The sequence below is a fragment of the Fringilla coelebs genome (genome assembly GCF_963513975.1).
Source record: "Fringilla coelebs genome assembly, contig: SCAFFOLD_43, whole genome shotgun sequence".
NCBI classification, from domain to species: Eukaryota; Metazoa; Chordata; class Aves; order Passeriformes; family Fringillidae; genus Fringilla; species Fringilla coelebs.
The window spans coordinates 337,004-353,196 of record NW_028167212.1 but is presented as its reverse complement, the minus strand read 5'-3'; the positions used below and the strand labels follow the sequence as shown (position 1 = coordinate 353,196).

The following is a 16,193-nucleotide window of genomic DNA, read 5'->3' as shown; positions in this document are numbered from 1 at the left end:
TGAAAGGCACAGTTGGTTTTCAACACATATTTGAGCTTTGATAAATAGGCATCATCTCCTTCAGGGTGCTTTCTTAAGAATCTGAGCTGTACATTGATGACAGAGGCTACAATCTAAACCATTCCCATATGTCAGGAATATAATTCAGGTGTTAGGATGTTGGAATATTGGAGGACAGAAGACAGATGATGGACTTTGGACCTTGTTAACATAAGACATTTGATAACAGGATCCTTTGGCAAAAACAAACGGAACTTTGAAAATTAGACCTAGATTGCAAGAATATTAAATCAGACAGGTTTACTGGAAAAATATAATCCCATTAAAATCTGCAAGCAAGGGATGTTTTTATATGCATGTTTGCATATGTGATTTTAACCTAATCATTGTAGTGCACATTACTAGTCTCCATAAAATAGTACATAGGTCCTTGTATCCCACAATAAAAGCAGATTCTGGTCACCGAGTCAGTCTCCCCGTCTCTCTCCATCGCTGACACTTCCCTAATAAAGAACTTTTATTCCTGCTCCCATATTTTTACTGAGAGCCCCCTTTAATTTCAAATTTTTAACAATTCAGAAGGAAGAGGTTTACATTTTTCCATTTCAAGAAAGGCTCCTGCCTTCCTTAGCAAACACCTGTCTTTCCAAACCAAGACACAGGAGCCACCTGTATTATACATGTAAATACTTAACACAAAAAACCCCAAGAGCCTCAAAAAGGCAAAACAGCTTGGTAATTCATTGAATTATTCATTGAATTCTCATCCTTCTGTACACTTCAGCTCTGCTGTAAACTTCAGAGACATTTTTTCACAAGCTTCTAACAAGTTACTCTGGATCCATAATTACTGAGACCAAATGGAGTCCAAATGCCAGGTGGGATTACTCTTTCTCAAAGCCTGGAGTCACACAGAATGGAGCAGTACTTAAATCATCCTGTGCATCCCATATACATAACAGTCCAGTTACTGACCTTCTGCAATCATTTTTTGACTTTTTGCTACAAATTACCTACAAGAATAAACTACAAGTAATACCTTGAACCTGTTTAAATTCAGGGACGGCATTGTAATTGCCCTAAAAAATTCTAAGGGTACCTCGTGCTGTTGCAGTGATACAAGAGAACTGTAAGTGTGTATTACTAGTTGTTATTCATATTAGGTAAAAATGGCTCAGCTCAGCTTTGCAAAGCAAGAAACAAGTCATGGAGAGTTGAAATGATGGAGTTGGGACAGTGTAGCCAGTCTGCTTTTTGTGAGAGATGCTCTTAAGCAGTGGCAGTAGTAATGTACTCATCTCCTGTAACTCTGCTCCTTGTGATCTACTATCCACCTCTGCTATTTCTTCTGCTCTTTTTTTCCCTTCATTTCTTCAGCTGAGTACCAAAAGGAAACACAGAACTGCAATGTTACTACCAAAATAATAGATATTTTTTCAAACTAAAAATACTTAGAGCTTTTAGAAAACACAACAGAAGTGTTGGAAAGTATAAACAATACAAGCTATTGAACAGTATTTTTACATTATACTACATCAGCCAAACAAATGGATAGTAGGGCTTGAGGAACAAGGATATCAATGAAGTTTGGTTAAAAGGGCTTATTTTGCTCTCTATGTGGTAACTGTCATCATCCTGATGTAAATACGTCACAATCTATTTAAATTTTCCTAAGCTGTATTATTTTGCGATCAACTATGATTTTTAAAATTTCTCTTGTACCCATCACTGAATTATCTGAGCACAATCTCTAAACAAGACAAATGGTAAAGTAGCAAAGGGCTGCAATAACTGAGCAGGCCAACAGGATAAGCCACATTGGCATCTCTTGGCTTTGCCAAATCCTCTCTGAGTGCTTTTGTTTCTTTTCCTCTTTGGTTTAAAATGCAGCACATTTTCATTACTTCTGATGATTCACCTCTGAAAGAAAAAGGCAGTAGCTGTTTTTGGCAGGGTAAGTTGTATTTGCAAATTGTCTCACCTCGTTGGCAGCAGAACTGCATTTTTTCTTATCAAAGCTGCTCCTCAGCTTGAGTGGGGAGAAGGCGCAAAAGGATGAGAGAGGCCGGTGGAGCTCTGATGGCCTGAGGATCCAATAGTGCAAAGAGCTGGACGGTGAAATGCCTTTTCTCGAGTTCAGGGTCATTAGGGAAAGGGAGTGTGTGCCTGAAAGCTCAGTTCTGTCAGCCAGATTCACCGAGTAAAAGGTTTTTTTTCCTGCACCTGTGTGTGTGGCCAGTGCCAAGGGATGGCAACTCTTTCTGTTGTGGGGACAGTACAGCCTCCAACTGCAGAATATGCAAACTGAGCTGCACTGAAATGTGTTCTCCAGGGCCCAGTTTTGGGGCTGGTCCTGGTTTAACATCTTTATTGATGATCTGGAGGTGGGGATTGAGAGCACCCTCAGTAAATTTGCAGATGTCCAGTTGGGTGGGAGTGTGGATCTGCTGGAGGACGGGAAGGCTCTGCAGTGAGACTTGGACAGACTCAATCAATGGGCCAAGGACAAGGGCGTGAGGCTCCACAAGGCCAAGTGCCACATGCTGCAGGTCACCAGCCGCCCCAGTGTGAGCCCAGGTGAGCCCAAGGGGGCAAGAGGCCAATGGCACCTGGCCTGGATCAGCAGCAGTGTGGGCAGCGGGACCAGGGCAGCGCCTGCCCCTCTGCGCTGGGCACTGCTGAGGCCACAGCTCGAGTGTTGTGTCAGCTCTGGGCCCCTCAGAAAGAGGACATTGAGGGGCTGAGTGTGTCCAGAGAAGGGCAGCAAGGCTCACAAAGGCTCTAGAAAACATGACCCATGAGGAGTAGCTCAGGGACCTCACCGCTCTCTCCAACTCCCTGACAGGAGCGAGCACTGAGGGGGGGCTGCTCTCTTTGCTGGGCCTGCACTGAGAGCCAGAGGAAGTGGCCTCACGTTGAGAGGAAATTCAGGTTAGACTTTAGAAAAAAAATTTCACTGTTCAGGAGTTCAGGCCTGGGAATAGGTTGGCCAGAGAGGCGGTGCAGTTGCCATCCCTGGAGGTGTTAAAGAGGCCTCTGGATCTGACACTGGAAAATGGTTTCGTGGTTTAGGGTTTGCAGTGTCAGTGCTGGGTTGATATTAAACTGATGGTCTTCAAGATCTCTTTCACCCCTGGCCGTTCTGCAATTCCAAATGCTTCCCGCCTGGCCGAGGGGAAGGCTCAGCGCTGTCCCGACTCCGAGGGCGGCCGCGCCCTGAGGCGCTCGGGCGGCGCTGCGGCTGCGGCGTCTCCTGAGGGGCCGGGCCGGGCTCTGCCCTCAGCTCCGGGAGATCCCAGCCCTCAGTCCGGCGGGGCTTCCTCTGTCCTTCAGCCCGCAGACCCCACCCCTCAGCCCGCAGACCCCACCCCTCAGCCCGCAGACCCCACCCCTCAGCCCGCAGATCCCACCCCTCATCCCTCAGATCCCATCTCTCAGCCAGCAGATCCCACCCCTCAGCCCGCAGTTCCCATCCCTCAGCCCGCAGATCCCATCCCTCAGCCCGCAGATCCCACCCCTCAGCCCGCAGATCCCGTCTCTCAGCCGACAGCGCTCGGCAGCGGGCACCCGCCTCGCCTCGGGGTCTGCCCGGAGCCACCCGCGCCGCTGGATCACAGGTACCCGAGCCGTGCCCCATTTCCCCCTCAGGACTCCCCAGCCTTCCCACAGAAGAATGCAGCTGCTGTTTCATCTTTAGACTGTTGCCTTCCAAGCCCCCCCTCCCCCTCCTTTGTTTTAAATTTTGATATGTTCTTTCCCTTTTCTATTTGGGCTGATCTGGGGTGCTTGCTAAGACTTCAGAGTGGAGCTCTGATAATGAGCTGTAAATCACACACGGCCCATCTGAGGGAGGAGGGTGCGAGGCAGCTGGAATAGGCCAGGACAGCCCCGAGTCCTGTTCCACAGCTCAGCGTCCTCACGGCCTCAGCTGCTGCTGTGGGGTTTGGTTTGCACAGGACGCCAACAACCCACACTTCTCCCTCTGGGCTTTGCTCCCTGGGTTTTGAAGGGTAAATCCTGCCCAGGCTGGCTGGTCTACTGACCGTGCCAGCCATGTGCTCTAGTGCTGCTGAGCACACACGTTGGCAGATCAGCACTTCTCCAGGAATGGTTTGAAGCAATGTTACTGGGTTATTTTCCATAACTGATGGAGAAGAGTTTGATATGCAACATTTGCCAGCTGTTTGTTGAAGCAAATCTAGTTGTTTGCCTTTCCACCTTGCTCTGTGATGCAACAACCGAGGTGAGCTATTTGCATCTAATTAATGTAGGCTGGCTTATAAATACTATTTTGTGTACTTCCTGTAGGTTGTGAAAGTCAAAAAGATGCAGGTAAAGGTCAAGATGTGTCCTTGTATACATCCAGTTTTAAACCCCTTGTGCTTCCTATGTTGCATAATTGTATAAACATGTATGAAATGAAACTCTTCTGAAAAGCAATTAGCTTTAGAGCAAAGTCATTTTTACAGCCTTCCTTTTGTTTGGATGAGTTGTGTTTTTTCTTAGTCCGGTGGGGTGGTGGCAGTAGGACAAAAAGAGGTGAGGAAGGCTGGCAAGCTTTTCCTTGTTGTGGCAGGGTTGGATTTGCAGGAAAATGAAATGCATGTTTGTTATCACTTCTGAAAGGCTGCAGGGAGATGAACTCTCAATTCTCGCTCTCTAAGAGAAGCAGCAAAGGAATGGGAGAAATCAGTAACTCCCTAGAGAAAGCAGGGCTGGCTGTCTTCATTAAGATGACAATGATTCTGCTTTGAGCCTTTGCTCCACTTGGAGAAGGAGAAGGAATCCATTCTTTAGCTGCATTTGCCACTGATTTAAAGTTTCTACCTGGAGCAAAGTAATTTTTGGAGAGATTGTAAGAGGTTGCTGTGATGCTTGCATCAACCTTCTCTGTTTGGGACTTGAGGCATGTTTGAGGGAGCATCTTTCTTCTCCAAAGCTGAATGTCACTCTGCTGCTCTGCTCTCAGAGGCTGCCCCGTGGGGTTTGTGAAGAAGCAGTGCTGTGGGGTTTTGTGGGTTCCATGGTCCCTGGAATGTGGCAATGTCTTTGGTGAATTTCAGTGAGTTCTCACTGTAAGGAACATGTCTCTGTGCTCACTGCCCTTGGTTTGATCAGTGCTGCCAGAACAATGCTGATGCTTTAGTGGCTCCTTGAGCAGCAGGAGGCCGAGTGTTTTAGAGTGTTCACCCCCTAAGTAACATGACTTGGTCTTAGTGCCAGTTGTTGCCTGATGGCAAAGTTGGCCACTCTTGTAGGGAAAGTTGGATCAGCTTTGTTGTGATCAGTGACACGGAGCAGGGGGTATTCTTTACTGATAGTGCCCCACAGGGGTAACACGGAACAACCTGATTTCTGCAGAATGTCCACTCTCAAAAGATGATCACCTGGTAGTTACAAATGCAGGGCTATTAAAAAAAGCTGTATTTTCAAAGGAAAACTTTGCCATACAAGAATACATTAAACTATGTGTGTGAGGTGACAAAGTAAAAGCAGAAAACTGGGAAAAGTGCATTTTAGAAAAATGATGTCATTTATACTGCATATATTATAAACACCGCTAATCTGAACAGAACTGAAAGAACTTTTTCCTTGCTGTTGTAGAACAAGAACAGAGATAAAACAAAAATGAAGACTCAAAAGGTGCAGATAAATCAGTGTGGTAAAATATCTAATATAATTTGTCATTATAATCTGCATCAATTTTACAAAGTTTTAGTAGACCACTGTGATAGGCCTGTTGTGGGGCCATGAGCAGTTGGGAAAACATGCTTTTTCCTAGTTGCCAAATTTTGGATACTGTCTTGGATATACAAAGGGTAAATCCAATGCCAAACCTGCATACATACTAAAACACACCACCACAAAGTCACTGTTTTATTTTTTAAATTGCTAATATTTATCCACATTTTTATTGTATTTAACTTCTTTAAGACCCCTCAAAGCTTGTAAGGGTTTGCAGTAAACAATACCTTCTGTCAGTTGATAATTATTTCTGTTAGAAATAATTATCAACTAAGTATTTTAATGATAGCCCAAAGACTAAGAAGCAGATTTTCCAAGTCTGTTTACCACCTAGGGTTGTTTGTAGGTGCCCAGAGAATATTCTGTGTTACATCTCCAACCACCTGACTGAGGGCTCTGCTGCTGTGCTGCATGGTTTATGTCTCCTGTACCTCAGTACCACGGAGCAGCCTTGTGCTCTTGGACTCTTTCCTTACTTCTCCACAGATTTTCAGCTGCACTCCAAATTTTATTTGCACTCTGAATACTTTAGTGGCTGTGTATTATTTATACTTAATGCACCTTGCAACTGTGAATTTATTTAGTAGTTTACATCAGACTTCCTAAGAATTGCTAGTAATTAAAGGCCAGAAATTTTAAAAGGAAGCTGTTAGTCTGTAAATGAAATCATGCTCAAAGAACAAACTCTGGACAGAAATATTTCTAGGTTTGTTGTTTGTGGCTGAATAGAAGTGATGTTGCTCCATTTTGGCTCACTTCCCCTCCTTTTTAAAAATACACATACATACTACATTTTGACAGGTTTATTCTACTACTGACCAGATGAATAGATTGAAAAGATAACAATTTTAATGAAGATTTTTGTGTTTGCTCCTAGATATGAAAAGAGATCTGAACTTACTGCTTGAATGCCTTAAATCTCAGATGGACTGCGCTCGGTCTGAGCAGGAGGCTTTGGTCACTATCCATTCCATTTGCCAACAAAACAGAAAGAAAGGCTTTTCCTTAGAAACAATGCAGTCATTTCTGTTCACCATATATGCCAAGACACTGGTGGGCACTGTAAAAATGTCTAAAGGACATAAGGCTTGAGATGGTGGAAATCTTAGAAGCCTTTCATTTTGCAGAGAAACAGAAGCAAAAGTTTCTGTTCTTTTTTCCTCTTGTAGGTGAAGCGAGCGAATACTTTGGAGAAATTGGTGGTTTGTGTTTATAAATGACCTTGCCAAGTCGAGTGCTCATTGCATGGTAAAGGAAGCAGCTTTATTTACATTGGGGATTATTCTAGAGAGTAATGGTAATAAAAATAACATTGTTTGTATTTCTGAGTGCGCTATGGCCTCCTGCCATTACTTGTGCTTCTGCTTTGTCTCCATTTGCTTTTGGTCTCCCAAAATGAGATGACAAGATTGTCAGTTGGAGCAAGGGCAGTGAGGGTGCCCCAGTTGCCCTGTCCATGCCCAGATTTGATCAGTGCCTTGCTGACTTGTGCACACAGCGTGTCTTTAAGTTACCAGACACCTGCACTCCCCCTCTCCCTCAGCAGCAAGTGTTCAATGACTCCTGGGTTGTTCCAAAGCTTGCCAGGGTCCTGCTTGGTGTAGAACTCACTGCAGGGGAAGGCCTCAGGCACTTCATAGTCCTGTCCTGTCTCTGCTCCCCACATACTGGCCACAAGTGAGAATTAATAATTTAGGATGATGAGTAGCTTACTTTAGGACTTAATGGTTGTCACTTTTTGTTTTCAGTGTCTTGTCAACAGACTTTGTGTACTTCTGCATTGTTTGAAGACCTCAATTGATTTTTAATTATAAAGAATTCTGGTGTGAATTTGAAAAGAATGTCTGTTTCTGTCATCTTAGTACTGGTGTTAAATAATGGTAGGTTGAGTTTTTTTCCGTGTTACAACAACACTCCTTTTCTATTTGCCAATTTGCAGTCCAAAATTTGGAACATTCATTAAGCAGTGTTTTGGTGAAGTGAATTTATGAAGATGAATGTTTGCATGGAACTGAACCTGAATTGTCAAGGTAGGTCATTGCTCACTGGGATTTCCTTAAACAGCAGAACGGGCTTTAGTTCTAAAAAGATAGTTTGCAAATGCAAACCCATCGTTTCTGAGTGTCTAGAAAGAGAGAGACATAGAAAGGTTATTTACCAATATGTTGATGTGATTTTGTATTTCCTTCTGGGGAGGATATGTGCTTAGGAAAGGGAATGTATGTATGTAAATTCAGCTTGCTGTTAAGGTTTTGTCTGCAGTTGCATTTGTCTCTGGAGTCTTGTGTGTGTTCTCTTTTAGGAACTGGGCAAAGCTATGTCAGAGACACAGGCTGCATCAGCCTGCTGCTGCAGTTGTTCAGGTGAACAGGGTTGCAGTTCAAACAGACAAATAATAGGCTGGTTAGCAGCTATGTTTCCTTGACTATTTGGGACTTGTTTGCATTTTCCCTAACAGAACAACTCTCTCTGAGAAGAATCTGTCAGCTGTAAACACTGATCCCTGCTATCAGCTCTGGTCCTCAGTGTGCAGCACTCTCTGTGCCTGTGACAACAACCTCCAGAACAGGACGTGTTGCTCTGAAAATTGTGGAAGAAGTTCAAAGATATTCTCCAAATCGGTAACACTTTGGTTTCATTTTTACCGTTCAGCTGAAGTTGATTTCATTGCATTTTGATTTGGGGTAATTTGTTTTTCCTTTTCCAGAAGAGAATCAAAACATTTGCAGTTGTGGTTTTCCCTATGCCAAAGAGTGGCTCAAGAGTTGCTCAGAGCCTGAGATAGTTCGTCCCATCTGTTCATTTCTTGGTCTCACTATTGCAAACAACTGTAAGTGCAGCTCAAGCTTTACACAGCTTTGCATTTGATAAAAGGAAGCTTAATCCAAGAGCTCAATGGGTTTTTCTTTCTTGTCCATCCCTACAAAGTCATTTGCTGTTCTTCCCACTTTTACTGTGACCACTGTATTCCACCATCTTTACTTACACTACGCTGTGCTCAAGTCCACAAATAGCCACAGTCTGCTTACATTTCATAGGGTCAGTAAAACTGTTCAGAGCTGTTCTGATTAAAAGTGTGTCTAAATTAAAGTCCTCATGATGTGACTGAAAACAATGACTTAGGTAGAACTCAGGCATGATGTTTACCATTTGTGTGCACATATCAGGGTCATGTTTTCCTGTAACTATTTTATATGCAGTTACTGCATTTCTTGAGATCAATGTATATCCAGCTTGTGTTGTATAAGAAATGTAATGACTAACACATGCACAGAAAAACTCTGATGGACTTACTTAGTGAAATGCTAAAATAATTTGCAAACTCTGTCTCTTAAATAACATTTTTTCTTTTTTTTTTCCACTAAGCAGATGTGCAGGAATATTTTTTTTCTATTGGAGGATTGGATACATTAGCCAAAGTTCTCCATGAGTTTATGCATGATTCTTGTTTGTGTCACTCCAGCATGAAACTTGAAGTGGTAGTAACAAAGACTCCGGATGCCTGTATTGCTACTAACTGCGAGTGGAAAGACATTTTTGATCTGTGGTAATTTTAAAATGCAATTTTTAAAGTCTTGTGCTGGTGGAAAAGTTGCAGAAATGAATGCTTAAAGGCAGTCAAGTTCTACACATCCCAGTGGATGTAGCAGTGCTTTTTAAAATTCAGAGGTGTAAGTGGGGAGTGATTCAGTTCATCTGAGGTGGATTACTGTCCCATTGTTGCTCAAATAAATGCAGTGAAATTTAAACCCCACTGAACATTAGAAGTGAGATGCTCCAGCCCCTGCTGGGTAAGTAAAGCTGAGCTCTGGGCCTGCATTTGACCAGTCAGTTTGGATCCTGTGGCTGAATAATAAATTGTGTAGCTTTAGGAACCTTTAGTCATATAGAGGTGGAGCTGAACGAATGTGTTGTTTCTGCACAGCACACTCTGCTGTGGTTTGCTGGCTGGGCACTGCTCTCCTGGTGAGGTTTTGTGTTTTCCACAGAAGGTTTGCAGAAGCCTGTGATCCTGACGAGCCTGTGCTGTGGCCATGGTTGCTGTATCTCACACTTCTGCCATAAGAGCTTCAAATGGAAGTTCCCAAAGGTTGAAAAGCATCAGCCTGCACTAGTTGTGAGGGTAGTTCAGATCAGCTGGGTGTGACAGGACTGGGCCTCAGCGTGGATGGTCCAGCAGTGGTGTTGCCAGTGCCAGGAAGGGCTTGCCCCCTGCTCTTTTCATGGCAGATACTCTGCGTGTCAGAGCTTATTCAGCTGTCTCTGGCTCCATGCTGGAGCTGATCAAGGACATGGAGAAACTCAGCAGGGATCTCCAGAAGTGGCATAGTGCAAAGGCCTCCTCATTTATCAGATCTTCTGCCTCCTCTCCATGGAGCACAGGCTGGGAGGATGGGCAGGGCTGGATTTGGGAGCAGCACAGGAGGGGTGGGGTAATCTGAACTGTTCAAGGTGGAGCAGGGCAGAGCTGAGCTGGCCCAAGGCTCTGAGGGCTCTGTACAGTTCCCTCCAAACCCAGCATTTGATCCTTGGATAATTCCTGTACACTCATGATTGACTTTCTTTTCCTTCCAATTATTTTAACAAACTGCTGCCATGAGTGTTGTCTTGGCAGAGTATCCCCCTGTGTCAGAGCTGCTGAAGCTGCTGTCCAATGAGACACTGAGCACAGGAGAAAAAAATCAGTATTATTCTAACAATTGCACACTGTACTGAAGTTTGTGGTAAGATTTACTTTTTCTCTTTGCTGTCTGTCAGCTTCTCCTAAATTCTCATCCACTGACTCCTCCCGTGGTGTCATTTCATCTAGACTGGAACATGAGAGAGAGTTCTATTAAATAATACAATGTCAGTATTTGGACAAAAAGTTTTCTAGTATGTTCCATCTTTAAATTTTAAAGCTTGTTAGCAGGAAGTGTCTTTAGGAGCTTTGAAACCTAGACTAAATATGCAAGAATTCAGAGCTGGGCTTAGGTGTCCCAGGGAATAATTAATCCAGACCTAAAAGCTACTACAATCCAGACCTAGCAGATGGGTTGCCTTGAGCACCCATTTCATGGTCCTGGGCACATACAGCTTCTATCCACTGCTTACAAGGCCAGGAATATTTGTAAAAGCCATGTAAGAGCATTGCTTTCAAGACACAGAAGCAGTTGGTAGCCCTGAAATGTTTTTGTCATGTTCCTCAGGACTTGCCCAAGCATATCTGGTACAAATACAGCACTTCAGTTGGTATTTTGTGGTAGCACAAGAAAAGAGAAAGGGAAATTTATTTGTACTTCTGGTTTTTTTCATGTATGTTTAGAGAAACAAGAAAAAGGCCTTATGTTCAAAAATCCTGGTTGATTTTCATCCTCTGAGTGCCAATAACATGTTCAATAATTAGCTCAATAGGTCATAAATTTATTTTAACAGACATTTTTTCATGAAGAATTAGTGAAACAAGACTTAATGGAAAATGTCTTTTGAAAAGAAAAAACATTAAAAATTATTGAAAAATTATTTCAAAAGAAAAAAAGTTTCTCTTAAAATGTCAACACTGTCAAAATAAAAATGTTAATTTTTTTATTTCCTTTTTTAATTAAGTTTAAAGAAGAAAGAGCTATGTTTAGCAAGTTACCAGTTCTATGATTCCATATGTGAATGAGAGCACAATAAAAATTCAGCTAATGACATAAGAAATGAGGAGGAACAGATTGGCTAGACCAGGCTTAAACTACTAATTTTATTTTGCTAATTATAAGCCTTGAGAGTTTGATATTTCTGCATCCCAGGCCTCACAGAAATGTTGCATATCTACTCCAAGAGCAGGTGATGGAAGAGAAGAAATACAGGATTCATTATTCAAATGTTTCAGGCCAGAATTAAATGAGCTTGGAACTCCATCGAATAAGTGATCTCAATCCTTCAGTTTTCTTACAGCAATCTGAGTTCCGGTCAAATCATCCTGTGGGATGTAAAGCTCTCCTGCTGTCACTGCAGCAGGCTTGGGTCTGGAATGAAAATCTCTCTTTCTACAGAAACTTGCAGCCCCTAAAATGACTGTAAGGTGAAGGTGTGTGGGGCTGAAACCAAAGTTTCCTTACCACGTCCTGTTCTAGAAGAGAACCAGTGTGAGCTGCTTCAGAGCAATGGTCTGGCACTCATGATTCAGGTATTGACAGAATCTCAGGACGAGGAACTCATCAAAGCTGCTCCTTTTGTGCTGCAGAACTGCAAACAAATGAGTAAGCTTGCTGTTACTGCTTTAAAAAGGAGAGGGATTGTTTCGATCTCAGTGTTCTGCTGATTCCCCAAGTGATTTTAACTGTGGCAGCTTTTTTTGTAATTCTGTATAGTTCAAAAGATGTTTGTTTTCTGCACAGAAAGTTGCCTATTTGTCATCAAGAACTGACTTAGGCTAAAAACGAGAAGTAAAAATTCCAACCGTGTTGCAAAAATGCATTTGTGAAACCTCTCCATGTAGGGCCAGTTCTTAAAAGCTTTCCCATCTCTAAATTGTGTGAAAAATATCAATACTGTCATTTAACACCCAGGGGATACTTTAGTCCTGGGGATGTACCACTAGAGGGAGAGAATAAACCAGGAGATCAGCAAGCCTGAAATCACTGTGTCTGCATTAATTTCCAATCTTAGGAAATCTTGATCTTGTTTTTTCTGAAGTAAGATGTATTTTTAGGCCCCATTTCAGTTTTTTTATTAATTATCTGTAAAATCCCTCCCATGAAACAGAGAGACCTTGTCCTCTAATCCCAAGAGCGTGGAGGGTGTGCAGTTGCTAATTAGGAAAAAACAAACGTGTACCTCCATTTCTGTGCTGCAAGCACAACTGAGATGTTTGTGTAAGGCTGAGGAGGTGTGGAGATTTGTAGTGTCCATTAATATGGAATTGTTTTTTTAAAAAAGCAGAGACTGGTACTGGTGAAGAGCCCAGAGTTAATTCAATGAAAAAGCTTTTCTTTTTCCACATCATCATTGTGAAAACTGTTTCTAGGAACTATAATTGCAAGTTCACCTCTTGTAACTGCAGCTTATATTTCAAGTGTGTTTGCATTTATATATAAATCTAAGTTTTATAAAAATTGTTATTTTGTATTAAATTATTGGGGCTGTCCCTCAGCATACTAAAATATAGTAAATACCTTTTAAATGTTGTATTTAGTTGATAAAATTTTAAATATTAATGTTGTTTTATATTTTATAAATCTGAACAGTTGTCTGTGAAATTATATGATAACTCATTAAATGTGAACAATGCAGAAGAATTGGATGTGCAAGTCACAAAAAGACGTCTAGAAGAAAGCAAAAGTAATTTTATACAGAATAAACTCAATTGAAAAACAGCACGATGAGGTTGGCCTACTTACCAAAATAGGATAAAACTAATCACATCTTTCCAGAGCTTATGGAGAAAGCAAAAGTAAATCCTTAAGATAAGTTCAATGTGAGCAGAAAACCCAGGAAAAAACGTTGAATTTGTGTGAAACTACAACCTGCAATTTTTATCAGTATTGTAGATCAGCCAGAGTTACAGATGTGCAGAGAATGGAGGCATCTGTATTGTAGGAAGTATTCTAGTTTGTTGTAAACCCAGATTTTCTATGAGGTAGAAAAAGAAGTTGAATAAATTTTTAATTGCTGGACATTCAAACCTGTAATTTTAATATTTGGATGCATGAAATGCTCAGGGTTGTACAGCTGTAGGAGCTGATTTACTGATCTACCCCAAAGGGTGGAAATTATACATTCACTGGAATAAACATCCAGCAGAACACTCAACATGCCAAAGCCAGGGGCAGAGCTCCAACTCCCTCCTCTTGCAAAAAGCAAGAGCAGCACACCTTTCAAATAAATACAGGATAACCCTTTGGGGCATGCTTTATATGACTTCCATCTCTCTTTTCTCCTTCTAGAATGATACTCCTGCAAAAAAAAAAAAAAAATTTTTTTTGGAGAGGAACTGTCTGCACTAAATGGGAAGGTATGAATTAGCATCCTCAGCTGTTAAAGGGAAGCAACTGTTCTTGTGTATTTTCCAGGAAATCCCTCTTTATTAAGATTTTGATGCTGCATACTTCCAGCCACTTAACACTGATTTAAATTGCTGGGCTTTGAAACAGTGAATAATTCCCACCCAGCTTAGTGGAAATTTGGAGTGATCAGTGATGACTGCTGCCAAAGATCCTATTCCCCATTTTATCCCAGAGTGCCCAGAAATGAACCATACTAAACTGACTCGTTCAGTGTGGCTCTAGAATACTGGTGCCATACATAGAGCAATGGATAGACCTGACATAGGTGCCTTTATCACCATCTTTTAAGCTTTCATAAATACTTACAGAAAGACTCTTCAGAAACCACTAAAGTCAAGTCAGCAGTTCAAGCAACAATCTCCTTTGAAAATCAGTGCAAATTCCTTTAACTGAGGGTTTTAGTGTGTTTTTCTTGCCTAATTTGCTGCAATTTGCTTCTCCCTTCCCTTCCCTTCCCTTCCCTTCCCTTCCCTTCCCTTCCCTTCCCTTCCCTTCCCTTCCCTTCCCTTCCCTTCCCTTCCCTTCCCTTCCCTTCCCTTCCCTTCCCTTCCCTTCCCTTCCCTTCCCTTCCCTTCCCTTCCCTTCCCTTCCCTTCCCTTCCCTTCCCTTCCCTTCCCTTCCCTTCCCTTCCCTTCCCATCCCTTCCCATCCCTTCCCATCCCTTCCCATCCCTTCCCATCCCTTCCCATCCCTTCCCATCCCTTCCCATCCCTTCCCATCCCTTCCCATCCCTTCCCATCCCTTCCCATCCCTTCCCATCCCTTCCCATCCCTTCCCATCCCTTCCCATCCCTTCCCATCCCTTCCCATCCCTTCCCATCCCTTCCCATCCCTTCCCATCCCTTCCCATCCCTTCCCATCCCTTCCCATCCCTTCCCCTCTGACACTTATGGGAAGGTGTGGCAGTATGGAAGTCTAGAGCTTAGGCCAAGGCATTTTAAAAACCAACCTTCTCTGCTCTGCCTTACAGCCTGCTCCTTACAAGGACACATCAGAGTCCAGGAAACAGAGCAGACTGTAAGTATCGTCTTTTTCTGGCCTTTTTTTTTCTGTCCTTTCTAAAACAGTCCTGCAGTTTCTCTTCAAGCAGCACATCTGACAGCTGGCACATAAGTTTCATGAAGGCAGAGAGCAATGAGGAGAAGCTACACAAAAAGCCAGTGACCAGCTAGGCTATCCTGAGACTTCATGACCACATTGTTTTTTTCCCCTGGTTGGCCTGAGTGCAGGTTTAGCTGTTTGATATACAAATTCAACTCTTTAGATAGCGGAAACAGCTCAAACCTTAACTGTGTTTGCTTTGCTTTGACCCTGGAGGGCATTTGTTTTGACTCCACATTCATTATTAAACTTGACTTGTTTCCAAACTGAAAAGTCCTACTGAATAACAGTTCATCTACTTTCACTCAAGTAAAATCTCACTTCTTGTCTCCTCTCCGAGGACTACCTCATAACTAGGTTAGAAACAAGTATTTTTTTTCATAAAAATCATTCTCTTAACACCTTAATTATATTACTGACTGAAAAGAATGGTTTAGATTGTAGCCTCTGTCATCAATGTACAGCTCAGATTCTTAAGAAAGCACCCTGAAGGAGGTGATGCCTATTTATCGAAGCTCAAGTATGTGTTGAAAACCAACTGTGCATTTCAGAGCTACTTACACCACTGAAGTATAAAAAGAACTGCATTTTCTTACAGATGCAGGCTTTCAAATTCCAGATAAATTTGTGGTTGAATATGCTCTTGACACTAATGACTACTTCAGAGATTTAAACTGAGTTGGTAACGCAATAAAGGTGCATAAGAAATGTTTGTGCTTCACCTTTTCATAATTCTACTCCACAAGTCTCATGGCTCAGCCATGCTGCAGGACATCCTGAACCCCCAGGATGGTGAGCAGTGTACAATCTGCGGCCCCATCTGACAAGAAAATAACTTGTCATTTGACTGGAATTGGATGTTTGTCTGTCTTAGTTCAATCCTGTGTTGCTCTTCTGTCACCAAGTCTGTAAAGCGGCCATGCAGGCACTCTGTGTGAAGGTTTTCCACACACTTTTGGATAACATGGCTGTGAGATCTCTATTCCATGACAGCTTCCTTAGGCTGCACAGAGCAGTAGACTTAGAAACATGATAAACTAATGGGGTTGGTCTTTTTTTCCCTCCTTTTCAAAAGTACTTTCTTAATACTGGTTAACTTGGAAAGTTTTAATTTCTAAGTATTTCTACTAAGAGAAACCAGTTCTGCTGAAGACACAATCAATCTGTGCTATTGATCAGCAGCATGAAGCTGTATGCAGTAATTAAAAACCTCTAAGTTCTTTAGAATATATAAACCTGTATATTCCAGATCAACTCAGAAAAAGTATTAAAATCTCAAGTTTACTGCAAGAATATTAAAATCTGGAGTTTACTG

The 16,193-nt window shown here is 42.3% G+C and overlaps 2 protein-coding genes across 2 annotated transcripts in view; both read left to right on the top strand.

The window, feature by feature from the left end:
- LOC311166146 (uncharacterized protein) overlaps positions 1-16,193 on the top strand; it is a 162,243-nt gene that overhangs the window by 34,408 nt on the left and 111,642 nt on the right. The window lies entirely within an intron of this gene.
- The window catches only part of LOC311166144 (uncharacterized protein), a gene marked incomplete at both ends in the record, with an annotated part of 32,831 nt that continues 23,262 nt past the window's right edge, over positions 6,625-16,193 (top strand). The window contains 13 exon segments of the mRNA XM_084227620.1: positions 6,625-6,742; positions 6,915-6,950; positions 6,953-7,042; positions 7,494-7,543; positions 7,547-7,625; positions 8,048-8,108; positions 8,204-8,333; positions 8,455-8,575; positions 9,112-9,268; positions 10,347-10,422; positions 10,424-10,469; positions 11,847-11,972; positions 14,748-14,794. Of these exon segments, the coding sequence (XP_084083746.1) occupies positions 6,625-6,742; positions 6,915-6,950; positions 6,953-7,042; positions 7,494-7,543; positions 7,547-7,625; positions 8,048-8,108; positions 8,204-8,333; positions 8,455-8,575; positions 9,112-9,268; positions 10,347-10,422; positions 10,424-10,469; positions 11,847-11,972; positions 14,748-14,794 (1,137 nt within the window).